The sequence below is a fragment of the Apodemus sylvaticus genome, chromosome 13, assembly GCF_947179515.1.
Source record: "Apodemus sylvaticus chromosome 13, mApoSyl1.1, whole genome shotgun sequence".
Classification (NCBI taxonomy): Eukaryota; Metazoa; Chordata; class Mammalia; order Rodentia; family Muridae; genus Apodemus; species Apodemus sylvaticus.
In genome coordinates, this window is record NC_067484.1 from 80,785,317 (window position 1) to 80,813,196 (window position 27,880).

The 27,880-nt window shown below is 43.4% G+C and overlaps 1 protein-coding gene across 2 annotated transcripts in view; it reads right to left on the minus strand.

Annotated features, from left to right (window-relative positions):
- Fhod3 (formin homology 2 domain containing 3) overlaps nucleotides 1–27,880 on the minus strand; it is a 438,336-nt gene that overhangs the window by 18,478 nt on the left and 391,978 nt on the right. For both annotated transcript variants that reach the window (XM_052155219.1, XM_052155218.1), the window contains 6 exons: nucleotides 26,502–27,379; nucleotides 16,235–16,393; nucleotides 7,953–8,135; nucleotides 5,099–5,218; nucleotides 4,100–4,261; nucleotides 894–1,084 (listed from right to left, as the gene is read on the minus strand). In XM_052155219.1, the coding sequence (XP_052011179.1) occupies nucleotides 894–1,084; nucleotides 4,100–4,261; nucleotides 5,099–5,218; nucleotides 7,953–8,135; nucleotides 16,235–16,393; nucleotides 26,502–27,379 (1,693 nt within the window). The remainder of the gene's footprint in view (nucleotides 1–893; nucleotides 1,085–4,099; nucleotides 4,262–5,098; nucleotides 5,219–7,952; nucleotides 8,136–16,234; nucleotides 16,394–26,501; nucleotides 27,380–27,880) is intronic.

Below are 27,880 nucleotides of genomic sequence, written 5' to 3' on the forward strand. Positions count from 1 at the left end.
AGCAACTGCAGATGATCTCTGACCTTGACCTCTGCCTTGGCACTCACAAGCACTATGCACATATATCACACAGAGCCAGAGGAGGAAGCATGTTCCTCACAACAGGAAGTGACACAAGAAGGGGTGGGCTATGGGAAGATACAAGCGCCAGATTTTAGAATGTCCTACATGAGCTTAAGAATGATAAAAGGAAAAGCTGAATAAAGAAGGAAAAGAAGGAAGGCTGGAGATCTTCCTAATCCCTATGCTGAGGTAAAGCACAAAAGGACGTGGTGGCTCATGGAAGAGTGGACCAGCCCTGTCCTGTAGGTTGGAAGACCTGGACTTGATGCCTATCTAAAAGGAAGTAGTCAGACAGGCACAGAGCCACCCTAGACATATTAGACCTGAGCCAACTCCTTGGAAATGAAGCACAACTCCAGAGGCCACCTAGACCCTGGGACTCTGAGGAAGGCTGATGCAGAAGAAAGCCCCTGTGGTTGATAAGGTCCAGCCCTCACTCGGGTGCTGGAAAATCTCTGGAGACCACACCAGAGGGTCTTCAGGTGGCTGTGTATAGACCAGACATAAAAGAATATTTCTAACAAGGAGAATGGCCACCTAGCGGTGTAGGCCCTTTGTAGATGAGATGACGCCAGCAGCTGCAGAGAAGAAGCAATTTGCCAGAGATCTTACAAAAGCAATTCCTGGGTCACGAGGGAATTTTGCATTAAATTATCCCCAGCATTATTTCCAATTAAGATTCAGTGGCACTGTTTTGCATACATAGATATCTAGACATCGGTGCTGTGGGAATAAGTACTTAGAATGCACAGTAACATTTCTGTAATTTAACCTTCTGATCCTAGCATAGGAAATACTTTCATTTTCTGTGAGCTCTTCAGAGATAATACCTGTTAATTATCCTCCGATGGACGATCTTTAAAATTATAATTCGCTCTGCACAGTCTTTTAGGAACTCTGACATCCGTTGTTTTAAAACTGGTTTCATTTCATGTTTTGCAATTGCCTTGAGGTGGTCCCATGAAGCTTTGCATCGTCTCTCCATCTGACACAAATTATCCTGAAGTTGATCAAAGTCAACCTGAAAATCAGGGAGAGACAGAACATAGCAAATGAGTGAAACAACTGGGCACCAGCCCGAGCCAGGAGCCCAAAGTGCCTCTGGAAGGAAACAAGCATCAAAAACTAATTTACATCTTGAAATACAAACATATTTACAGACTAAAATGATTCCCATGTGCATTTTTCATTGTCTCCACATCAACTTATTTAGTGATAAAACCGTTCTCCAAGTGAACTCAACATAAGAGTCCCCTTTGCTTGCCTTGTTTGGGAAGAAATGTTCTGAGAATATTTGAGAACAGTAAATTCAAACATGAAGTGAAGGAACCTGGTACAAGATGAGCTGAGGAGAAGTCTCATAAACCTTCTCAGGGTCCTCTTGTTCTTTGGGGCTAATATCTTACAGAAGACTAAGGAACTTCCCCAGTCACCAAAGCCTCTCTCTGCTATGCTCACCCAAGACAGCTGACTTCTCTTCACCAAAATTCACAGTTATGTGAAAAATGATTGGATCATTTTGCATCATCATCATATATTCATCCAGTTCTCATGGAGTAGCTATGCCTAACACTCCCCATTTCAGGTATTAAATGCATAAAAGTCTGAGATAGCACAGAAAGTACACAGAGATAAGTGCAGGATGTGAGTGAAGCCTTACAGCAAGTGTCTCCTCCCAGAGATCAAAATCTATAGTGTCCTCAGGGCCTGTGTGTATATGGAGGTGGAGAAGCATGAGATCTTGAAAGGCAATGCTCGCTACACATGCACAGTCACTTCAGACACAGCATAAACAAGTATTCCGGGAAGTGCAAAGAGTTTAGACTAACCCAAATAGCCCCATCTGAAGCTTTCTAAAGTAATGCAAAGGGTTAATTGGTCCTGAAAAAATACATTTGATGGGGGCTGGGGAAATGACTCAGTGGTTAAGAGCACTGACTCTCCCAGAGTTCAATTCCCAGTACCCACATGGCAGTTCACAACTGTCTGTTCTCCAAGATACAATCCTCTTGCACAGATATATATGCAGGCAAAATACCAGTGCACATGTAAAATAAATAAGATAAAATAAAATAATAGAATACACTTGAGGGCCAGATTTAGTAGAAAAGGAAAGACACTGAGAGGGACAGGACAAGAACTAGAGTTAAGCAGAGCTGAGGTGAATGTAGGCACTGAGGTAGACAGACGTGAGCAGCGGTGGGAGAGGGTAAGGGCGAGACAGACAGATGTCAGAAAGAGGAGCTGATCAGAGAGGTCAGGACAGGGAGAGAAGCAGGGCCCAGAGGGGAAGACCTATTGGCAGCCTCACCCTCAGAAGAGATCAAGTCAACAACAGAGGATCTGTGAGAGGACCTACCACAGCCATGGGAGCCCAGAGCATTCCAGAGGCCAGGAAAGCAGGGAGGAGCCTGAGAAGGGCTTAGAGCTATGGAGCTACAAAGGCTCTCTGAAGACGGAGAAAGAAATCAGCAGATAGCTGCTGTCTTTGGTGTCATGGTCTCCTGCTGCAAGACCTAAGGATCTGCAACAGCTGTCATCTAGAGTAACTGTTGTGGGCAGTTTGGACCTGTGTGGTCAGTGTGTAGGCAAGGACAACTCATGTAGTTGTAATCTATATGACACCTAAATGTCTAACAAGCATTCAGGAGGGGCCTGGTATTGAGGAGACAGCCCAGGACAGCCCACCGGAATCTGGCCTGGCCTGATAGCAGGGATTTTGTGTTAGGCTCAGTTTGGTTACCAGCCACTTCCAGCTGGAGAAGACCCTGGGACAAAAGAAAGGGGATCTAGACAGATTGACTTTGTCTTGAATTCCTAACAGAACCTTCTTCTGAGGAAGGGCTTGTGGCACAGCAGAGACTGCAGAACCATGAGGGGGCCTTTCTATTACTCAGGACACTCCATACATGTAAAGACCACAGCCAAGTACCTACCACAGAACAGTGTGGCATGCATCCCCATTAGAAGGCTGTATTCTGACAAGCCTTCTCTGAGTTCTGTCAGGGCTGAAAAACCACTATCCATGCCTCTTTGTGTCTTTGAGGCAGGTATATTATGAAGTCAACTGAGGGACCTTGCTTGGTATACCTGATGACTGCCAGACTGTGAGAGACTCCCATCTGTCGGGTCACATGCTAGTCCAATGGGTGGCAGAGAAGAGATCTCCTTCAAGAAGACCTCTATAGCTCCAACTCTACCTCTTGGCCACTCTGCTCTCCAGCCATGCCTCATGTTTGACTCTAGTGTATCCTAACACTTCCTATTCACTCTGCCATGCCCGCTGTATTTCCAGAAGGTTTCCCACAGAGGCTTGACTTCTGTGCTGGTCGAGGTTCCGGTCTACCCCACAAGCTTCCAGCACATCCATAACTTCATTTTCCCCAATTCTGTTATATTTGGGTTTCAGTGGATATTAATCAGACTTAGTGGCCCCCTACGCGAGCAGCTAAATGACCACATACTGCAATAGTCCCATCCCTAACCAGTCATATGCTAACAAAGATATTAACTCTGCACTTTAAGAGCCTACAGCGAGGGTCCAAAGCCATATCCTGTTTATAGCCCTATAAAAATGTCCCCTGTGTGTAAGATCATTGGAACGGGCCAATCTCTGAGCTCTGGAGCCAGGCATACTCAAGTTTCTGATTCCAGATCTCACCCTGGGTACTACGGAATCTCAGAAGGGGCCAGATGGTATCTTTCAGTTTGCCTACCAAAATCAGGCTGAAGGTTTGCAATATTGGAGACAGTAGTCTGGAAGGTAAACTCTTACCAGCGAGCACGGGAGTAAGAATCACGTGGCAGACTTGTCCCTCATACCTCAGCAGGAAAGAATCTAACCGAGGACCAGAGATAGGAAAAAGATCTTAAAAGTTCAGAAACGGCATGAAACAAATCATAATTGTGAACTCCAGAGCCGGCGGTACAGGCAGCACGGAATGGCTTCCTACCAGAGGCTGTATGCCTCTGTGATGACGCAGATGACCCAACAGTGAGGCCCATGAGGCCAGACTTTCCAAGGCCGTGGACGTACCTTGGCTGACCTGGTGATGGCCCCGATCTCTGAGTACAGATCCGAGCTGTCCGGAAAGTTTTCCACTACCATGGTGCACACGTGGTGGAGAAGAGACTGCTTGTGCACTGTGTCTTTGACTTCTGGAACTTTCTCGAGGTAGCTTAACTCAAATGCTTTGGCCTGTTTGGTGACATGCAAAAAACAAGTTATTACCCAGGCTTTTTCAACTAGCTCAGTGTCTATCTACAGTAGCCCAATGTTTAGTTTCTCTGGTGGGCCACACCTCCTGCTGCTGCTGCTGCTGCTGTTGCTGCTGCTGCTGCTGCTGCCGCTGCTGCTCAAACTAAAGCAGTCACTCTCACCATTCCTAAGCCACCTCCCAGGGCTATCATAGGTCGTTGACACCCGCCCAGCAACAGTTTCTTTCTCCTCTGACCATTACTGAATGTCTATGCTCTGGCCAAAGTTGGGCCATTGACAGCTACCAAAAGTCTACTTTTTAAAAACAGTCTTGGTACACAGCTTTGCAGAGGACCAGTTGCATCACAGTACCAATACTGGAAGGCTCACAACTCGGCTGATAACTCTAGCCCCAAGGCAACCAAAACCTCCAGTTACCTTGGGGACCCACACCATGTGTGCATGGTTTCACACACACACAGTTAAAAACAAACTGAAACTTAAAAGGAAGATCAGAAAGTATATAAGCCTAAATATTTGAGTGAGCAGCTTAGAGGAAAACAGAATCTCTCTGGATGAAAATCCCTTGAGGCTAATGTTTTAGGGCTGTACTCTATAAAGCATAGACATATTTTTCAAGCTTTCTTACAGAGGAGTACATATTCAAATGAATGGCCCCTGATATTTCAAAGACAGAAAGCTTTGAATTTTCAGCAAGAAGACATAAAAGCTGCTTGTTCCACTGTGCTTTGGGTAATTGAAGGGCCAGATCCGTCAGTATGATGGTGGATGCCTTGTGATAAAGGCTGCCAGGGAGCGAGGGCTGGGGAATCTTACGTTAGTTCCATTTAGAAAGTTCCCAATGGCAAGGAGGGTAGACAGGATGAAGCCCAGAGTCTTATTGTTCTCCAACTGGTCTATTCCTTCCTTCAGGTCCAAAAGTGGTTCGGCCACTTCCTTTCAGATAGAAAGAAAGAGGGAGATGAGTAAGACTTTTGGCCTCTTTTGTTCCTTTCCAGGCTTGTGGAGTCCAAAGGAATAACCAGTAAGCAGTAATCCCTAGCATAGGACAAGCTTGTGTGACCAGCATTTGGTCCTAGATAAGAACAGCACTGAAAGGTAGCAGAGGGGATGGGGGTGGGTCTACCCGCAGACACCACAGTGAAGACCATGTGAAGCTTCTGTTGGAGTCAAGAGGGCTTGCTCTATCTTCCCCAGTCCGGTGCACCATCTGAGCCCAGGCAGGGCCCCAGGCCATTCCCGTCAGTCTCCCCCACCAGCCATGCTGACTTCCAAGGCCATCTCTCTTTCCTTGCTCCCTCAGCACCAGCATTACAGGCTCCTCTTTGTCTTTCTTCTTTGCAGGCAGATGACTGTACACACTGTCCTCACAGTCTGTGAACCACCTCTGTCTCCTCCTGTTTCCTCTAGGCACTCCATGAGGGTCACCTCCTTGCCTGAGTTACTCATGTAACTCAGGTATATTCAATCTTTTGATGTTGTGACATGGCATACAAAGTTCACACTCAACCACATTAACACACACACACACACACACACACACAGCTCCAGATTTTAAATACATTGAAGAATTTGTCTTGAGGAATATTCATAGCTATCCTGGAGTACATGAAGTCTGTGGGCTTTGAATTGGGCACATATGAAAGCCATAGTTCTTGTTTCTGTCACCTCTCAGACACTTAGCCTACCCTGCAGCCTCATTGGCCTTGACCTAGGAAGATTTTCACTTGTCTGGATCCCCACATCAGAACGTTCAACCTTAGTCTCTCCTTCCCAGTCCTCAACCACAGCTAGTCATGCATCATTTCCTCCATCTTCTTACTTTGCAAGAATCACCTAAACATGCCAGACGGTTCATAATTAAGTTACACCAGACACCCTGCAGTCTTAGGGGTGTTTTAGTCCCTGCTTAATTCCATGAATTCAGATGTAGAATGGGTCAAATAAAATCCCTTATTTAAAATACACAGGACTCAGACATGTTTCATATTTTGAAACATTTGAAGATATTTAATAAGACCCCCTAGAGATGGGCTCTAAGTGTAAGGATGAGACTGACTCAGGTATCACAACACACTCAACAAACAAGCCAGAAGGTAAGTTCAGACAGTATTTTAAAATACTTTTAGTATACTTTTGCTTCATTGTGTCCTGTCACATGAGGTTAGGTATGAAATTTTCACTGCAGTATTATTTTGACCATGAAAAAGTTTCAGATTTTTATGTGTTCAGGTTTTAGATTTCTGTATTAGAAAAACTCACCCTGAAAATGTCCCTCAAGCCTCCCAAACTCACTATTGTAGAGCATGTCCAGTCCAGCACCATGCGAACTCTTCCCGGCTCCAGTCTTCATCTTCTCTGTACTAAGCCCCTTCCGGTTCACCATCTAATTTCCACTGACCCATATTCAGCCTACAAGAGCATGTCCACTGACCTGTTGTGTAACATTTCCTTCTAAATCAAAGTACTATCGCTAAGAGGAAGACTCAGGAAGTTACCAAAATTTATAAGTCCCAGGAATTTCCTTAAATATAAGACTCTCACACATACCCTGACCCCCCCCCTGTCGTGCCACATAAGATGTAACAACATTTGGAGAAAAAGAGACCCCTATAGGTTTCTGCACATTGATGTTGGGCAGGGTACTTCAGGAATGCCCATGCTGGGATGGGCTTCATGGTTCTATAGCTCCATATTAGTTATCTGTGTTTTTATAAGTAACCCCCCCCCCAATCCATCCTAATGTGAGTAACCCTGATAAACTCTGGTTCACTGAGTTAGACTTGGGTGGAAATCTCTCTTTTGTCTGCTAGGGTAGAAAGCTAGCATCTATCTAGGGTAGAAAGATGTTTGTTCAAAACTCCCTAGGGAAGTTACATAGCATATCCCAGTATAGGAAGGGTGCTTATGTCTTCTACTTGCTATTTAAAAGGAATCTCCAGTATCTTTCCTATCTAAATCCTACCCCAACCTTATGTGTGTGTGTATGTGTGTGTGTGTCTGTGTGTGTGTATATGTGTCTGTGTGTGTGTGCCTGTATCTGGATAAATACCTGTCTCACCAGAGGAGCACTGAGGGTACAGATACACACCACTATGTCTGGCTTTTTAGTTCTCATAGTTTTCTGTCTGCTGCCCCACGCTGCCGCTGCTACTATGAGTGGAACTATAGCTATCCTACTCACCATTATGACTCTCCCTTCCTGAAAGACTTTTCCCTCTGAAATTGTGAGCCCTGAACAAAACTCTTATCCCATACATAGTTTCTGCCACAGACATTTGGCCACACAATAAGGTACCCATGAAGTTGACAACTGCCCTGGCCAGTGCCAAGTTTGGGTTATTACCAACAGGTGGAAGGATGATAGATTTCCCCCACATTGTGCTTTTCTATAGTTTCTACCATGAAAATACAGCCTGAACATTTTTTTGATCACAAAAACTCATTTATTTGCTCCCTACAGCCAGGCATATAAGGCTGGTGTCAGGGGGTTGCTTGGTACCTAACACAGATGCAGTGCACCCCACCCAGTATGAGACGCAACACAATGACCATCAGCTCACCCTCCAAGCTCTGTGCCAAGGCCAAGGCTTCACAAGCTTAGTATTTACCAACTTTAAAAAACCATTGGGCAGCATGGGCACGTGGGATGCCCCTGTAACCTGCCTACCTTTTCTGTGGTTTCATAATCCATTTTGAATGCCCACAGGTGGAGCCGAGCTGAAAGCTCACTGATAGAAGAGAGCGTGAGAAGGAACTGCTCCGCACTGCCCAAGGGCACTTCTGGGTTGGCCAGCTGAGCCTCCTGGATTTTCTGCTTCTCTTCTTCAGTTGGAATCATGGTCAGAATTTTCTAGAAGGATAGGATGATATAATAATTCTTTGTTAGTAATGGTCTCTTCTCATTCAATGTTTTCAAATTTCTGTTATAGTTTTTCAAAGCAGGTGGTTAACATCATTCTGGTTTTAATAATAATAGGTGTTATGTTATTATTACAGGTTAACTTTAAATATCTGGCTCCAGGACTTCTAGGCCTTGTGCTAAAGGGTGTTCCAGGCAAGGACAGCAGATGATAAGGGAGAAGACAGAATATTGGGGATTTGCTTTCTGCTCCCTAGGAGATACAGTGGTGTGTTGAGAATGTCTGCTTTGTGGCACATCTCATAAACGGATTGCAAAAAGGCAACGTTCACGAAGAACTCAGATTGGATTTTATGTATTAATTGTAAATTAACCAAAACTCATCAAGAAGCAATACTGCAGTAATAAACACAGGTCTGACTGAGGAAGAACTCATAGGAGTGTACATACTGCTCAGTGATGAAAAAAGTATACCTTTCTATTTATTTTTGCTTCTGGAAAAACCATTTGTGGAATGTGAAGAAGGCAGTGGATGTCAGAGTCTGACTGATTTTTACCAATTTGAATGTCTAATTCATTATATTTTTAAAACAGAGAAAAAATTAGTCTGTCCTTATCATTCCTATTTTAATACTGCATGGAAACCCTTTCCTTCCTTCCACACATACACAGAAGAGAGAGAGAGAGAAAGAGAGAGAGAGAGAGACAGAGACAGAGACAGAGAGACAGAGAAAGACAAAGAGAAAGAGACAGAGAGAGAAGACAAGAAAAAGGTAGAGTTGTTCACAAAGGCTATGTGAGCCTACCTAAAGAACTATGAACCACGAGCAAAAATGTTTCTAAACCACAGAATTGAATTTAATAATGTTTCATGATACATGGTCAATACACAAAACCTACTTTATTGATACATAGAAGCAATAATCAAATGTAAAATTATATATATATATATATAATTATATGTAATTGCTCTAATTACTATGATTCTATAGTTCAAGTTGGGTAGAGCGATACTTCCAATGTCACCTTTTAAAATTCACCATGGTTTATCCATTTCTTCTTCCTTACTATACAGCTTCTAGAACCAGCTTGTTTGTCTCTATCCAAAATCATGTTGGTCTTTTAGTTGGAACTGAGTTAAATTTATAGATTATACACATTTTTCTAATTTCCAACATATACAGCCTATACATTATTTATTATATTTATGACTTGTATATTTCATCATTAATAGCACATTAAAATTTGCTTGTTACTGTGTAACAATAAAGTAGGTTTTGTGCATATATTTATATCAATATTAATCTCAACAAAGCAGAAGGACAGACAGTATAGAAATGGGAGCAAAAATATGGTCCACAGACAAAAGTGAAAGACTATTTAACAGAGAAAGGATACAATTTACAACAAGTGGTCCTAAAATAACTAGATTCCATATTTAAAACAAAACAGAACAAAACCCCCTCAACTCCTTTATACATAAAGAAACAAAATGGATCATGAGTTTAAAAGTAAAATGAAATAGCCTAAAAATTTTGGAATGAAAAAAGAGAAAACCTTTCTGACCCATGGTAGGCAAAATATTTCCACAAGACGCAGCTGATAAGGTAAACTATATCCTAGCTAATTTTTTTCACTGTACCAAGAATGAAAACATAAGCTGTAACTTATCAGCCAGAGGTTGCCCTATGACTTTGCCATTCCATTCCTGGGTATGTACTCTAGGAAAGTGAAAACATAGTCACTGGGAACTATTAAAATATTTGCAGTTGCTTTATTTGTAATAGCCCCAATCTGTGTCAAGTTAAATCTTTTAGTGGATAAATAGGTAAACACATTGTAGTACAGCCCCAGAAGGAAGCAGTCCTCTGTGGTACCAGCAAGACGCTATAGAGCAGAGGTTATTATTCAGTGTGGCTCCAGGATGACAGCTATATGGGCAGAATTTGAGTATCAGGGGGAGATTTAGTTAGAATTTTGGAGGTCACACTGTCCACAAAAACAGTGTATAAAAAAATCCAAACAATTCAAACAGATAACAGTCTGAAAACATCTACGATTGGACTCAAAATCTTTAGCCAAAAAAAAAAAAAGCACACTTTAATTTTCATAATGCTTAAATTGTTCTAGGCACAACAGGAATTTCAAAACAAAAGCTTGCCAGCACCTCTTACAACCTCCAGGAGACATGTTCCTGCACGCTTTGTTGCTTTGTCCGTTTGAAGGAACTGAACATTTCTCCTTTGCTATTTACTTCTCTAATTAGAACCATTTCTTTGCCACTGAGGAATCTGGGCTATGACCTGCTAGCTTGTTTTCTCCTTCCTTTATATCACTGTCATAAGGACGGCAATAGGACAGTGGGACAGGAGGGCAGGGCCACCTCCTGTGTGTTGGTGGTCCCTTCCTCCACCAGAAACGATACAGACGAACAGAGGAAAGGCCTATGTCCGACTCTTGCCACACTCGTAGGTTCTTTGATAATTCTTATTTGAATCACCACTTAGTTTTATAGGGAAAGGAACATTCAACAAGACCAAAATGTAATCATCTGAATTTTTCCTTACATTCTTCCTAGGCCAGTGGCTCTCAACTTTCCTAATGCTATGATCCTTCAATACAGTTTCTCACGTTGTGATGACTCCCCCAACCATAAAATCTTTTTTCTCGCTATTTCATAACTGTAAGTTTGCTTCTGTTATGAATCATAATGTAAATACTTTTTTGGAGATAGAGGTTTGTCAGGAGTCATGACCCACAGGTTGAGAGCCACTGTTCTAAACAATGTCTCTGTATTACTATGGTAACTATACTTCTTCTCATACTAGAAGGTACCGTTCTGCACCCCCCCACCCCACCCCCCAAAAAAACAATGGAAATGTATCCTTTATTTGGATCTAGATGTTAGGTTGAGTTTGGACATTTCATTTACCTACAGATGAGACATGGCAATAATGATTTTACTTGTTCATTTTGACAGACTCTCATCATGGTGATGAAAAATACACTACAAGGACATGGGTGCAGCTGCAGGAGGTTGGGAAAACTTGGCCAGGGGTGGTTTGTAAAGTTTGCACTCTTCTGAGAAAATGGCCTTCTATCCATGCACTTTCCTGTAGCAACTTAAAAAGTAACCCACAGAAGGACCCAGTGGTATCTCCTTCCATCTCACAAGCACTCTGAAGGGGCAACATTGATGCAAGAGGGTATTGTGTCCAACACAGATGAAATGATTTATTGAAGCTTTCTTCCCATGCAGAGCTGGACAACTGTGAGGGGCCACCCCTCACGTCACAGCAGTAGTTCCATCTTCCACAGACACCAATCTGTGGAACAGCTGTGTTTCATCTTCAGAGCATTCTGGTTTCCTGAGCCAGCTGCTTCTCCATGAGAAGACTCACCTATGCCTGGCACCCGTGAAGCCAGCTTAGGACAGGCACTGGGAAAGCCAAGCTCCTTAGAATGGTAATGTGGCACAGGCAGTTAAAGAAAATTTCTGCTTCTAGGATGATGCTGGGTCTGAGTCAAAGTAAGCCAACTTCAATGTCATTGAAGACCACTGTATTACACTGCCTTTTAAGTAGACTACACTCTAAAAATCATAAATGTAAGGGGAGGAATATGTTTTCCCATTTCTGTTTGTGATCATTTCATGCATTTTACTGGAAAAATATTATTGATGCTCTCTAGAGATGATTCTAAAATAACTTCCTACAGCTGAATACTCTTCTGAAAACCATTTCCTTAATAGAGTTAATTTGTATGACAAATCCAGATTCATACCACAGAGTTGCTAGGCAATAGCACAGGATATCATTTAATACATCCTAATTGTGTTTCAGAGCACAGAGCTTTCCAATGGCCCTCTGAAGCTGAGATGCCATGACATAATGTGTGTATCCAGGAAGCAGAGAGTCTGGCTGAGGGCCTGTGTGTATTAACTGCAAATCTTATTAGCCAAAGTCTGTAACTTGACAATTGCTTTTTCTTCTTGGTCTCAGTTTTAACTCTTAAATGACAGAACAAGCCCTGGGTCCTACCCAGCACACGAATGTAGTGGGGTCAATGGTCATGAAGAGGAGATGACCGACCAAGTGCACTTACTGCATTGCACATTCTACAGTCGGCCTTATTCTATGGTCTTCACATGCTATGTGAGAACAGCTGAAGGATAGGCAGTCCTTGGATATGGAGGTAGTTCCCATCAGTAGTTCTTGGCTGGGATTCTTTTACTCCCTAGGTGAGGTTACCAGTGTATGGAGACATTTCTGGTTATGTGTCAGGGTGAGGGAGGGTAGGTACCACTAGTATTTAGTATATTAGCTACATGTCCTATCACTGCTGTAGTAACAATGTTGTTCAAATCAGGTGGCTTTAAACAACCTAAATTTATTTTCTCATGATGTCCAAAATCAAGGTTGTAGGAGAGAACGCCCATGCTTTCTCTTTGAAGGCTGGACAGGAGGTCATTCCCTTGCCTCTTAGCTTCTGGTGTTCAACATGATCCTTGGCATCCTGTGGTTTGTAAGCATGTCCCTTTAATTTCTGCCCCTGCCATCACATAGCTTTCCATTCCATGGATCTCCCTGTGTGACCTTTGAGTCAAGTGACACTCTTATCTGTCTGTGTCCACATGTCTTGTCCCTCCTCTTACAAGAGTACCAGTCAGAAGATTGATGGCCCATTTTAATAGAACTGCCTTTCCAAGTGAGGTCATCTGTATTAATGGCAGGGATACTGTAAGTTCAACCAAATGTTTGTTTCAGTGGATAGTTTTCTTGTAACTGTCTCTTCTTCCCAAAGTGCAAAGGTATACCTGGCTTGCTGGGCTCCAAGTCTCGCATGTTCACTCTGTCCTCTCCTCTATCCAGGGCTCTAGCTAAACATAGTACTGTGGCCAAGCCTTCTTCTCTGTGGACTTCTCTGCCAAAGGCTTGTGCTCTACTTAGAGTTAGGTTTCAAAATTCTGTGTTCAAAGTATGCAAGCAAGACTGTATGAACAAACCTTAGATGTGGAAGGCTTCTTTTCAGTAGAAGAACAGGCCACGCAGTATCACAAAGCAGCGTCCCTAGGTATCTCCAGGTAATATTATCCATGGATGCAAATCTGTAGGGTGTCTAGTTAGTTCCTCCCCCTTTCCATCATCATGATAAGAGGTTTCACCTGGTACAATCTGGCAACATCTCACAGAGGCAGGAGAGCATGACCATGTGGAGGGACAGGAATTGTTTCACAGCAGAAGATTTGGTCTTTTGCTATGTATTGTAATGCTATATATTGGCCCCCAAGACCTAATTGCCCCCAGAGGGCAAGATAATCCCCATATAGACCCAAGTGACACTATGTAACTTTGTCCCCCTACCCCCCAAGTTATCCCTGATTGGTGAATAAAGATACCTATAGCCTATGGCTGGATAGAAGATGAGTACAGTTTTGGGGTTCCCATGCTTGGGGTCAGAGGTAGGGAACTACAGGTAGGGAGAGAGAGGTGCAGAGAGTAGATAGAAGAAAAAGGGAGATATAGATATATTATAAAAATTGGACAAATAGAGATAGATTATTGAATCTACTCTTAAACTACAAAACATCCTATAGCCATAATCTTACATTGATAGATATTTTTATATTTTGATACAGAATTAAGGTTATATTTTGTTACATTGGTACCGAGTTTTGTATAATGATGCAGGTTTAAGGTTTTCATTAATATAAATATTTGTATATTGATACAAAATTTAAGATTAACTTGTTAAAACATAATATTTATGTTTCAACTCTTCTATAGGTATTATGCCTATGAAACTCTTAATAGAAGGTTTAATCTCAATCCTTTCAATAACTGCTATTCCAAGCTGTTTAGGGTAAGTAATGCAAATTAATAGTCATTCAAACTCATGGTCTTATCAGATACTAGTCTGAATTATACAGAAATATACATCTTGGGTTTTATAGATAATAGCTGGAGACAGGCAACATTTGAAAATTCATATATGCTATGAATAGATAAATGGTCTTCAAAAATTTCAGAGACTCACAGAATATGGCATTTAACCATAATTTTACTAATTTAAGATCTTTTTTACATTAAGACATGCCAACTTCTGGTAGTACCCCATCAGACTTGTAAGAAGATGATGAGCATTGAAAACCTGCCTACAGAATGCCTTCAACTATGGCTCAGTAGCCACTAGGCAAAAAAAAAAAAAATCCCTAAATTAATTTGCAGACAAAATACTATCAAGAAATGGCAAGTGGGAGCAGGATAGTTGATTGAAGAACTCTGCCAAGACAGGGTAAACAAGCCATTCATATTACTGCTTCTTGTAAGGTCTGTCAAAAGGCCTTAAGGCTTAAGACAGATGCTCCAGTGTTATAGAGAATACTAGGGACTGTCCAGATGTTCAACTGTCTCTGTCATTTCTATAACTTTTGGATACTGCATCCCAGAACTTCCTGCATACTCAAATAATATTTATTCCATCTCATGTCTCTGATAGGATTAAAGAATACATAGTCATAATCTTACTATAAGCTTAAATTGTTTAGGATTTAAGAAGATGTTCTAAGTCTAAGATGTTTTAATGTTAATATTACAAATTAGGAGAGAAATTATAATAGAAATTGATTTAAATACAGAACTCACCAAAATAGAAAAATTGTTTAATTGTTCCTATTACATGTTGTTTATTTTTATAAGAGAAAAGGGCTTTTTATTTAGACAAAAAGGGGGGAATTACTGACTTTTGGTCCTTTACTCTATCTATCTATCTATCTATCTATCTATCTATCTATCTATCTATCTATCTAATGTAATAAATACTGGCCTACCCAAGGCTTGGCTGCCCCCAGGGACAAGAGAATCTGCACATAGACCCAAGCAACAGTATTTAACCTTGCCCCCCCCCCCAATTATCTATCCATGATTGGTGAATAATGATGCCTAGAGCATCACAGAACCTAGAGCTGCACAGAAGATATGTGGTTTTCTGGGTTCCCAAGCTTGGGGTCTGAGGCAGAAGACAAAGAGAGAGAGAGAGAGAAGAGAGAGAGAGAGAGAGAGAGAGAGAGAGAGAGAGAGAGAGAGAGAGAGAGAGAGAGAGAGAGAGAAGAGAGAGGGAAGACACCTTGTAGTAGATTAGTTATGAAAACATGAATGTAAGAGCTGACCAATCAGAATTAAGAGCAGTCCAGATGGAGCATAACAACTTATAATTCAGGGTTATTGATGGAAATGTAGATTCTAATAGCTTGAAAGAAAGGTATCTGTCCATCTCTAATACTGTAAAGGCTTATTACAAACATAAAAGTTATATGTCTTTTATCTGGAAACTGAGTGATCTAAGGAAGGATAGAAACTCAGATTTGAAATTAAATATGAATCACAACCAGAGAAATATTCTCCAATGTGCAGTCAACCTCTCATCTTTCTCTACCTTTAACAGATTATCAAGCATGAACGCCTCGACTGGCTTGTTTTGTTCTCCAGATGATCCAACAACAACATCTCTCTCTCTCTTTTTTTTTTCTTTTTAATGCAAGGTCTCATGTAGCTCAATCTGGCCTCAACCCTATGTGTAAGTGAGGATGATCTTGTACTTCTGGTCCTTCTGCTTCTACTTGCCAAGTATATAGACTGCAGGCCAAAGCCATCACACCCACTTTGATAGTCCTAGGGACCAAACCAGAGCTTTATGCATGGTAGGTAAACCTTATCTCTAGTCCCAAATCACATCTTTTTGTAAGATCAAAACCATGTCCTTTATGTGGACTTCAGCACCTAATGAAAGAGTACAATTTGTAAGTCTGCATAGACATACGTAACGCGGAAGGAGACCTAGGCAGGATGACCTTTTTCCATTCTGAAGTAAGCAATATTTGGTTAAAGTTGAGGTCTGAGATCAGCCAAGATCTCTGAAATTCCGAGGCAGCATGACTTGTCACCCCAACCCAGAATAAACATCTAAGAGTCATTAATATCTTTCAGAGTCCAGTTGCGTAAAGAAGATTGCAAGCCACCAAAGTTATATTCAGTGCAACAATGTGACACACATTTTACAACACGAACGATTCCTTGTAGAACTTGCCTTACCTCAATCCCTTCTTTGTTTAAGGCATACTCATCAAAGTTCAAAATGGCTATCTTAATGGTCCTTGGAGGAGGCAGCACAGTCAGGCCAATGTTGATGGCGTTGCTCCTCTTGGAATCCAGAACAATGATCTCTTGCCTTTTACCATCTGCAGCTGTTTTCTTGGTGGTAAAACAAGGAAAATCAAAAGATTAATGTGTCATCCTGGGTTTCCCTCCCTACTTAGAGGTAAGAACAAACCGCCCAGATTCAGGTCAGGGAAGAACTGGCTGCCACTCAGCACAGGAGAGAGTGTGGGGAAGAGGGAGGGAGATAGATCAAGGCTTAGGTACTCAGTAGGCTCCAAGCTTGGGTCAGTAATGGAACTCCACAAGTCAGACACATTATAAAATAATACTGATTTTCATTCAATAGGAAAAATTTTTTGTGCAAGTGCAACACCTGTTCCCTCCCCCAGCCTTTTAGAATTCCTTTCCTTTTTGTTTATTTCTTAATGTTTTATTATTTTTATACACTCCATATTTCAATCCCCACCCTGCAAACCCCTGTCCCTCCCTCCAACTATTCCACATCCCATACCTCCTCCCCACCCCTTGTCTCCACATGGATGTCCCTACCCCCACCCTGCCTGACCTCTAAAATCCTTGGAGCCTCCAATCCCTTGAGAGTTAGATGCATCATCTCTGAATGAACACAGACCCAGCAGTCCTCTACTGTATTTATGCTAGGGGCCTCATATCAGCTGGTGTATGTTGTCTGTTTGGTGGTCCAGGGTTCGAGAGATCCTGGGGGTTCCAGATTAACTGAGACTGCTGGTCTTCCTACAGGGTGACTACTGAGTTCCTTTCTTATGTGCTGTGAGGTGTTAGGATGTATCTTGCTTGGCTCAGTGTATACCATGTGCCTATAGCAGTGAATACCCAGGCTGAGGAGACAGGCTGGTGAGGACATTCAGTGTGGCTGGTATGTCTGCCCTTTAGGTTCATGGGTCTTCCTAGGGCCTCTCTCACTATTCAAATGCCCTGCACCCTTCAGATTATAGTGCCTCCATCTTTTCTGAATGCTTAACCATCATACAGCTGCCTGCTGCAGGAGAGCGGGGCCTCCTAAGTAAGAGAAAAGAAAAGATATATGCACTTAAAAAGGGAAGGGTGACAAGCAGGTGCTGACACCACAGGGAACAGAGAACAGGACGTGTTCTGGCATCCTCACAGAACTCTGGGTTATGCTTTCACAATGGCATGGGCGCCTCTCAGAAATAGACCCTGGGCTTCCCTCATTCTTGTGGGAGGTAGCACAGGGCTAGCATATGACTAGAACTCAATTTGTAAGCCTGTACAACTCAGTGTTTGTATCCCTTCCCCAAATTCAGTTGTTGGTCTCCTAATTTCCAAAAGAGATAGAATCTAGTGTCAGAGGTGAGAGCTCTTGAAGGCATTTACGGTTTAGATGAGGTCAGAAGAGTGGAATCCTCACAGTGGAATGGGTGTTCTTACAGGAACACAGCAGGAAAGAAGCTGTCTGCAAGGCAGGAAGAGAGCCCTTAGCAGAATTAACCTGGCTAGCATCTTAATCTTGATCTCCAAAACCTCAAGAACTATAAGAAATACATTTCTGTTGTTTAAGCCACTGGGTATATGGCTTTAAATGATTATATTTATTTATGTGTATGAATGGTATGTCTACGTGTATGTTTGTGTGTGCAAGCCTGGTCCCCGTGGAGTTAAGAAACGGGCATGAGAGCCCCCAGAACTGGAGTCGCAAATGGCTGTGAGCCACTGTGTGGGTGCTGGGAATGGAACTCAAGTCATTTAGAACAACAAAGGGAGTCATCTCTCCAGCCTGGTGCATGGTATTTTATTAGGGCTGCCTCAACAGATAAACACAGGATGTGAGGAGCTAAGCCAACATTTGTCACCTCCAGAGCTAGGACACAAGTTGTCCCATCAGCTGTCAGGAAGTTATATGTAGGTGGCAGTGGAGGTAGTGGGAAGAGATTGGTTCAGCCTCTACAACTGTTCAGGTTCCCCGTGGTGCAAAGGCATCTGGGAGGATGGCTGTTGTGAATCACAGAACACTCTTATGGTGGCAAAGAAGGCAGGGTGGCTCTCTTAAAGAAAACTACACCTAGCGATGGTATGTACTCAGTGAGCAAGGATTCCAACAGCAGGCCAGTGTTACCTGCTGAAAAGGTCAGGTCTGCAAGAACTGACTCTCCAACGGGGCCCTTAAGAGTATCTGGGATGCTGTCAGGCTCCAGGGAGAAAGTCAGGTGGTAAGCCATTCAGCTCAGGCTGAGAGCTGTCAGGGAAGAGGCTATATCTCAAAGACCTCACAAGCTAGCATCAGGGAGGAGCTCTGACCACACCCTGCAGGCAAGTACATTCTGAATAGCTGCTCTGAAGCTGTCTGAGCCCAGAAGCAGATGAGTCACCTACTCGGGCTAACACTAGAGCTGTGGACTGCCACGGAGAAATAGGCTGGCCCTCCTAGGCCCTCCCAACTCAACTACAATTTTATTGTAGGTCCTTAAATACCTGTTTGGGAATAAATAAACATACTTAGATTTATCCATGAAGAAAACAGCTGAGAATATCCTGGCCTGGGAAGTGGGCAGTGGGGATGTATGTCATCCTACCAGTTCTGTTCTATTAGAGATCTCTAATACAACCTGTGTCAATAATAAAAATAATAATTCTATCAAAATTCTAGTAAGATTTGTTTTGAGTTAGAAAAAATTCTATTCTAAGGTTAATAAAAGACCATATGCATTTTAAGAGTCAATAACATTCTTTAAATGTTTACATATATTTATCCATATGAATGTTTTGCCTGCATGTATGTATCTCTACCATGTGTATGCCTGGTATCTGTGGATGTCAGAAGAGGGTCCTGGATTCCCTGAAACTGGAGTTACGGATGGTTTTGAGCCATGGGTTCTGGGAACTGAACCCAGGTCCTCTGAAAGAGTAACAAGTGCTCTTAACTGCTAAGCCACCTTTTCCAGCCACCAATCTTCTTTAGTTATGCACTAATAATCTGTTTCTGATAGTTAGGGAGCTCTGTGTATCTCCCAGTCAGCTGGTGCCCCGAGACAGCACAGGCAAAAGAGCAGCATTGCAACATGGGAAAGGTTCTCACAGCACAGCCCCCGTCACTCTCACTAAGGCTAAAGTCTCTGAACCAACATCGGACATGAGGGAGTGACAGCTAGCGTGTAACCAGAACAGGAAACAAAGTCAAAACAAACATAGAGAGTGAGCAGCAAGCCTGTGGGGGGTGGGAGGTCCACGAATGACGACCTTCTGAGGAGAAGGCCAAGGAGAAATCAGGGACAGAGGCACAGGGGAGAAAGACCGGAGCCACCCTGAAGGAGACCTTCTATACCTGACTGCTGTTTGGTTTGTGTCTGCTTCTACCAACAGTAGTCTCAAGACATCATCAGTGGGGCATGAGATCAAACCCTGAACACAGGCAGGAGAGGCTAGGATCCCTGCCTAATTCTCTAACAGTTTTGTTTAATCTGATTTAGTTTCACAGGCAGAATTTTTCTAGGTAGTCTCTTAACTTACTCTGTAGCACAGGCTGACCTCCAACCCATGATCCTTTAAAGTCTCTTGGTATCCTGAGGGCTGGGATAACAGACATGCATCACCGCATTTGGGACTTAACAGTTTCTTTTCCAGCTGGCTGCTTGTCTTTTTAGGCCCATTCATCTGCTTGATGTCCTATTTCCAGAGTAGCTTGCAGGGGCCTAGTTCCCAAAGGAGAACTTTTCATATAAGAGTGTGAAAAAGACACACCCTCTGGAGGACCAGGAGGCCTCCAAATGCCACTGGTCAGATCTGGGCCACAGGAAGAGTGGTTTCAGTCTCAGTTCTTGCACTAAAGGTTAGAGGCAGCCAACCTCTGCCCTCTTCTTCAGCGAGTTTCAAGAATGGTCAGGCTGGGAGGAATGCTGGGACAAAGTTCTTGCCATCCAAGGCTGTAAGCACAAGGTGCTTAGCTACGGGGCAGGTGAATATAAACAGGGCTATCTCTACTGTGTATCTGCTTCTGCATAGTAAGTCTGCAGCCTTGTGAGGGAAATGGCTGTGCGGCTGTGTTGAAACACATGACTTTCCCAAGTATATCCAGAAGTATTCCAGGGAGGAGGAGACTTATTTTTTTAAGAAGAGAGGGACCTTGAAAAGTCTCCAGGCTGTTTTAGTCGCATGAAGCCTGTTAAACAGAGTTCCTCCTTTGAGAGCATATAGAGTGCCTCTTACCAACCTCAGGCCCTGAGCTCCGCCTCTGGAGGCATACCTCAGGCCTGGATGCCTGCCATGCAAGGCTTTTTGTTCATTTCTTTTGCACTTGACCAAGAACATTCCAGAGAAAGGATGAGGTGTCTAGACAACTAAGATAGACAAAAGAGAATTGGAGGTTACTCTATATGCCCAGGGGAACAGAGACCTCAGAGAGAAGGGGCAGGAAAGAAGACAGGAACATTCGCAGCACCTTACTCTCAGGTTGTCCCAGAGGGGTGAGGGTCTGGTGTATAGGACGGCAGAGCTGAAGGTCTATAGAATGAGACATCAACGAACAGCACCCAAGTGCAAAAGAGGCAGCCACTTATTGCCGGAGCTCAAGCACCAGCCGTGACGCTAACAGCAGCCCTGGAGTCAGATGGAGAACCAGAAGCCTGGATGTCCAATGCTTCCCAGAGGGTAAAGACTGACACAGATAGATGCAAGTCTCTGGAGCAGCTAAGCCGTGCTCAGGCTTAGCTGAAACAGGTGCTGAGTAGAGACACAAACGGTTAATGCTTCCAGAGCTAGAGATGTAAGAACTGGGTTTGAAAGTAGATCAAACCATTATCCCTAGAAGCTGCAGGTAACTCAAACTCTGAATAGGCATGGAGGGTGTAAGGCCACATGCAAGCGTCTGAGCACATCTGATTTCAGACCACACCGTACGGAAAGGAAAAGGCCCTCACGTTGCCTCTGAGCTGTCTAGTTTTGCAAGGCAGAAAGATGAAGATTCAGACAGCAACGAGAAATCTCAGAATGACATTTATAATCGGTACAGAGTTTTCTTTAAGATGACACAACAGATCACCTCTTTAATTTGTTTCTTCCCCTTGCTGGGGATAGATCCCAGAGCCCTGCATGTTAGGTGACTGTTGTACTGCTGAGCTATGTCTTGGGCTCACCCTCTTGAAGTTTTAAAGAGGAATTTTATTAGGAACAGAGGATCAAAATGTTTAAAAAGGAAAACACTGAAAACACTGAACTTGTGACCCCAGAAGGTACTGTGATTGAAAATAGAAGCCCATCTAAGGATATGATGTATTTGGAGAACTCTCCAAGTGTTGGAGAAGGCGGCTGAGCCTGAGAGCACTTCCATGAAAGGCAACGGGCCTCTACATGAGCTGCTTGGCAGCAGGTGCCGGAGACCCTGGGTCTGGGTCTGGCTTAGCCTGGCCATTCTAGAAATGGTGAATCATGCCTGCAGACTCCCTGCTCACTCTGACACTAGGGGATATTTTCAAAACTCTCCCTTGAGAAAGTGACAGTTGCAAGGTTACACATTGCAATGATACAGACGTAGCAAGGATGAGAACTCTAGAATTTTTCTGGTCTTTCCATGAGAGTCATAAAGAGATACATAGCAAAACTTTCTAGCAAAACAAATAAACAAAAAGCTAAGTCTACATAAAGGCAAAAAGAAAAACTTTAGTTAAGAATAAAATCTTAGTTGGCATGGTGGTGCATGCCTTTATACCCAGTACTCAGAAAGCTGAGGCAGGGGAATTATTTTGAGTTTGATGCTAGTCAGGGCTTATATAATAAGACTGGCTTTAAAAAAAAAATGAATGGGGAAGGGAACAAAAGGAAAAAAATATTCTACTCCAGAACAGTCTTGCCTTATTATTAAGGGGGAAGGGTATTAATTTCTCATGTTTTGGAGACTCTGATAGCTGAAGCCAATTGGATATCCTGTGTTTTCCTATTACCATAAGCAGAGGATGTACCGAGACTCTGTTACCAACTGTGGTAACAGCACAGGAATAAAAAATTGTATTTCTAATCCCTAGGTAGATTTGGGCTTTCTGGTGTCATAAAGAGCATAACAAAAACTCCCTCATATCCCCGATGTGAGTGGGAAGTGCAGACACCTTTATCCCTTCTCTGGGGAAGAGGCCAGATCAGGGTGTTATTATGGAAGGCAGTCAGGTGGATGTGTCCATGTGTCACTTTACAAACTATGCATCTTCTCCATAATCTAAGATACTGAAAAGTCCACCCAGCCTAGGCCTGGCCAGGCGTGCCAACACCAAGAGAAGTAGCCATGAATGGCATCTGCAAAGCCTGGTCTACACAGTAAAACTCCAGGCTTGCTAGGGCCACACGGGGAAGCAAAACCAGCAAAATCACCCAGGTTGAGGCTTATACCCTGGCCAATTAAATCACCATCTCTTCATTGCTTTTAAAAGTCTATGTTAGCAGTTTCTGACATACTAAAACACTTCAGGGTGAACAGAGTGTGGTAGGTTAAATACTTAGTTCACGGTTAGTGGTACCGTTTGGGTAAGTGTAGGAGCTGTGGCCTTGCTAGAGCACGTGTGTCAGGAGCTAGCCATTCCCAGTTAGCTCCTGCTTTGTGCTGGCAGTCCAAGATGTGAGCCCCCAGCTTCCTGCTCCTGCTGCCGTCTCTTCGCTCTGCCATCATAGGTTCTAACCCTCTCCAGAACTGTAAGCCCAAATAAACTCTTTCTTATATAACTTGTTTTGATTATGTTTTGATGCAGCCCTGGAAAAAGAGGTAACACACAGAGCTAAACAAGTTGTCACCAAATCCATCTGAGACCCTTCCCCAAATAAACCTAAGCAATCATAATGTCCCCGAGAGTAAAACTGAGTCCTCTCCTCATCACTCTCCTGCTTTCTCCACACTTGTCTTAGTCTGTAGTTAACTGAGGTATAAAGAAGGGACCCACTGAGAGTAAACGGTTTTTCAGCCCCTCGTTGGGCCTAAGGAGTGGGAAGGCCATTTCACAGGGCTCCTCATGTCAAGTCCACATGCCCTGGGGACTTTTTGTCCTGAAGTAGTTCTCTGGAATCACTTGAACATACAACACCACATCTCAGAGCAGCAGCAGAAATACACAGGAAGGCTTAACCAGGGTTTCTGTCTCTACACAACCCAATGAGCAACATCCTATAAAAATCTATATATATATACATTTGCTGCCAAGTCAGAAAAGGGGGTTCAGTTTCACAAACTATTTTTTGAAAAGAAAGCAGAAAGCAAGGCATCTTTTTGTTCTTTTCATAATTATTAAGTGGTCCCCCCCACCCCCGGCATCAGCTCTCGGGAGCGAACCTTTGGGGTGGGCATAACTGGGTAATCATGGCCATACTCTATCACTTTGGTCTGGGGTTAGTTTTCCAATAGAAACTAAAACCAGCTCCCTCCCTTTGTTTCATGCTGTCTTGTGAAGTTGATTTCATTTTTGTTGTAGACTATTGCGTTTAATGAAAAACTTCTCATGAGCCAGAGTTCAGAAGTAGCTGTTTACAGCTGTGTTGTATGAAAATCACAGTCAGTGATCAAAACCAGATGTGGAATTAGTTATAGCACAATGGGTAACATATACAAAAAGGATCCATCTCTCCAAGGTGGTGATGCTATAATATTAATTTGCATTTTCACCCTTTATAGCATTTTGAAAATTAACTCCAGCTCACATTTCCTTAAAAAAAAAAAAAAGACAACCAAAGGACAACAAAAACAAAACAAAACAAAACTTAAAGGTATATGCTTCTAAGTTTCACTGCAGAACATTCTGGAAACAATTTAATAAACAATTTAATAAATGTTTCAGTTTCTCAGTGTCCCTAAGGAATTAGTTAAAGGACCACCAGAGAGTACAATAATTCTCAAATGCCTTACATAAATGGATTTTTACATATTTTGTTCATAACCCTTAAAAATCCTCTAGAGTGTTCTAAATCATCTCTAGATTATTAATATTACCTAGCACAAGACAAATGCCATGTCCTAGCTGTTGTATTGTTTTAGAAATAAGGACAAGGAAACATTCTATAAATGTTCAGCACATTTTTTTAAAAAAAAATGGGTTCCATCTGCAGTGACGCAATCTCAAGATGCTGAACTCACCAATATAGATGACACTATTCCTTTACGGCCCTGCTTTACCAAACATGGAAACATTTAGCCATTAGCAGAGTCTGATGCTATCTGGAGAGGTGCTCACCGACTGCAGGGGAGAACAGAACTCTGGGGTGCCGAGAGGATGGAAGCCAATGGCTCATCACCAATCTTGTCAACCAGAGGGAAACCGAGAGAAGAGGGACATGAGTAAAGCAACACTCATTTTAAGTCTTCTCTTGGCAACTTAATTTTACCATAAAGGAAGTTAAACATGCCTCCACTACCAACCTGCCACCCTTTTTGCTCTCAGTCTTGAGGCCACAGGCAGTGTTGCCCAGCAATATCCAGGGTATGAGCAGCTGCAGGAAGCCAGCAGCACAGCCAGCCAATGAGGTCATGAGGGAGGGACGGAGGAAGCAGAGGGGGGAGGGGGAGCCAATTAGGTCAGTTGGTCCAGGGTAGTGCATGAGATGGGTCATGACCTAACTCTCAGCTGGTCTTCCTCACAATGCCAGGCTGATTATATGAAGAGAAAGAGGACATACGGGCACCTAAGCACTGCATGACACCCTGAGAACATCAGGACATGAGTACCCTGGGAGTAGGTGTTTAATGTTTCATTCCTGGGGGTTATGTTCTAGAAAGAAGAAACTCTGGACCCACCTTAACAAAAGAACAGATTGATGAGATGTGAAAATTTACATTAAGGCTCAGGAGTTCAGGTCTTAAAAGTAACAAAGCTTTAATTCTGACTAAAGGAGATTTCTGAAGCAGGAAATAATTGAGAGCCATATCCTCTCTGAGCCTCGACAGAAATAGATACTGGGATAAACATCAGTTGTCAAAGGGCGTTTAAGAAAGTTTAAGAATCTCGACACAGATATAAAAGAAGACTGACCAATGAATGCTGCCCAACTGGCCCCTCAGCATTATGCAACAGCCATGGCACCACCTCTTAGAAACACGCACACACATGCAGACACATACATGTGCACACACACACACACACATGTCCTAAAGATGCTACACATTGTTTTGTCTGTAGAATGGGTACCTGACACCTGAGTCTGAGAACCGACTCAAATGATGACGAATCAGCTGGGGATAGAGCTGACAGAGTCATCAGCTCTTACATGCCCTCCAGCCTGTCCCACTGGATATGAATCTGACCCAACAGAAAGGCAGAAACTTATTAAAACTTTAAAGACTTTTGCAGCCATTCCTGTGGCCCAGCTGAATGGTGCTCAGGCATTTAGAGCTATTTAGATGACCTTGTGCTGTACTATCAAAAGGTTGGGCACGCTTGTCTGCATCAGACTTTACAAAGCACTTTCTCATATCCCAAATTCCTAGAGGAGAAGATAACTTCTAGCCTTAAAAAGAAGTTTAGTATACCCTGATTTAGACATTTGTGGGTTGAGATATAAAATGGAGGCATTATTAAAGCACGTATTAGTGGGAAATACAATCTGTTATGCATTTCTGTATCAGAATTTGCTGACTGTGGTGCCCTATGTCCATTCTTCTTATAGTGTATAAAATTCATGCATAATCCTATGTGATTCCTGTGTTAACAATACTGCAGTAGTGATGCCTGCAGGCGCTCATGCATTTAAGAAAATAAGAAACATCAATGCATATATAATTTTTCCAGGGAGGCAAATATGTCATTACTGAATAGATAGTTTCAGTATGTCACCTCAGAGGATTATCCAGAGACTGAATTATATTGCCTCTGGAAAAGCACTGAGTGGCTACAGCTAAGTCCAAAGTGCTACTATGGTCACCTACTTGAGGTGACAGTCTGAGTACGTTCAGCACACATGCTAAGCAAACAAGTTCCATTCCTTTGGGTGCAGTGCACTATTATTCCTGGGCTCCATGGCCATCCATGATCGGCCCTTTTGCTTCTTTTCCTAGGTTGTCTGGTGGGCTACTGTGCATTCTGACATAGCATGGATCCAAGGAATATTATCTGAAAAGTTAGGCGTTTTAGTCCCGGTAGACTGCTTACCAAGTAGCAAAAGGAACAAGACTGGACATCTCATCAAGGACTAACCTTTCCTGCTCTTCTCTCCTAAGTAAGAACCGTGCCAGGACCCAGCCTACCTTGGTGACAGACAGCTCCTTAGACTTGGATTCAAACAGGTGCTCTAGTCTGGAAGTGTCCACCTTAATGGGTTCCAGTTTTGACCACAGGAATTCCCTGCACCGGCGATTGTTCTTACTCGGCCACTCAAAGGGCCGGACTTCATTCCAGAACAGTCGGATCGTCTTCTTTTTCTTGGTGAATGCTGGCTGACCCTTGGGTACCTGGGACCACCCTAATCCCTGAGGAGTGTTGAACACAGGAGAAGCCAATAAATTACCGGGGACTGGTGGGGGAGGCACGCTGTCCAACAGGGGCGGAGGGGGTGGGGGCGGCAAACCCAGGAAGGTGGGAGGAGGTGGAGGGGGTGGCCCCGGGGCTTCCCGGTGGCCGAGATCCACATCCAAAACATCGATATCATCCTCCTCCCCTAGGTCTGTGAAATCCATGTCTTGGATTCTGAGCTCCCTTGGATTGGCCATGAGCTGGTCCCAGATGTAATCAGACTCAGTCTTCGGCTGTGCTGGCGGTGTATCCGGGACCTTGTCGTGAGACTCCGCATCCGGAGAGACGGAGCCTCTCGCTACTTCTCCGCTGTTGAATTTCTCAGCAAATGCCTTCACACTGCCCCGGTTGTCTAAACAGCCAATGTCCACCCTCTTGATGGTCTCCTCTGGGGCCTGAGAGTTGGCCTGCAGAGTGGATATCCTGGTGGCGAGGCTGGCCACGGCCTCCACCTCCTGTGCAGACCTCCCAGGCTCGCCATCTCCCTTTTCCTCATCTTCTGTGGATTTCCTGTTATGGGCATACAACATGTCCAGCATGAACCTTTTGCTGGTAAGGATGTCACCACACTGTCCATTTACACCCACATCCTGAAGGCTGGTGGGCCACAAACCTGAAAGGACACAAGAAGGAAGTGGTTAAGGAAGTTGCAGGGGGCCTTAAATCCACAGGAAAACCATTTATGGAGGAAAACAGACACAGGAGCAACTCCAAAGAAAACACTGAGATAAGGCACTCAAGGCAGATGATCAGAGCTGAGGCGTCAATCCAGCTCTCCAGAATCTTCAAAATGGCAGCGCCCCTGGCTTACACCTGCACTACATAACTTCTTCCTCCTCCTATGTCACGAGATCAAAAGCTAACCCACCATATATAGGTAAGGGACATCTGTCCTAGCTAGATTAGGGGAAGGTGGTAAGTGCCCCCCTAGACAAGGACAAGTGCTAGAGGGACATCTGTCCCCTGACTCTAAACCACAACTATGCTATCAGTTCAGGTTAATGGTCTCCTCTCGAGGGGCCTTAATGCTACCTAGAAGTCTCCTCTCCTTTCTTAGAAATGCCCCACCCCACCCCCCCTCTTCCTTTCACTTGCCTGCGCAGCTCATCCTCTG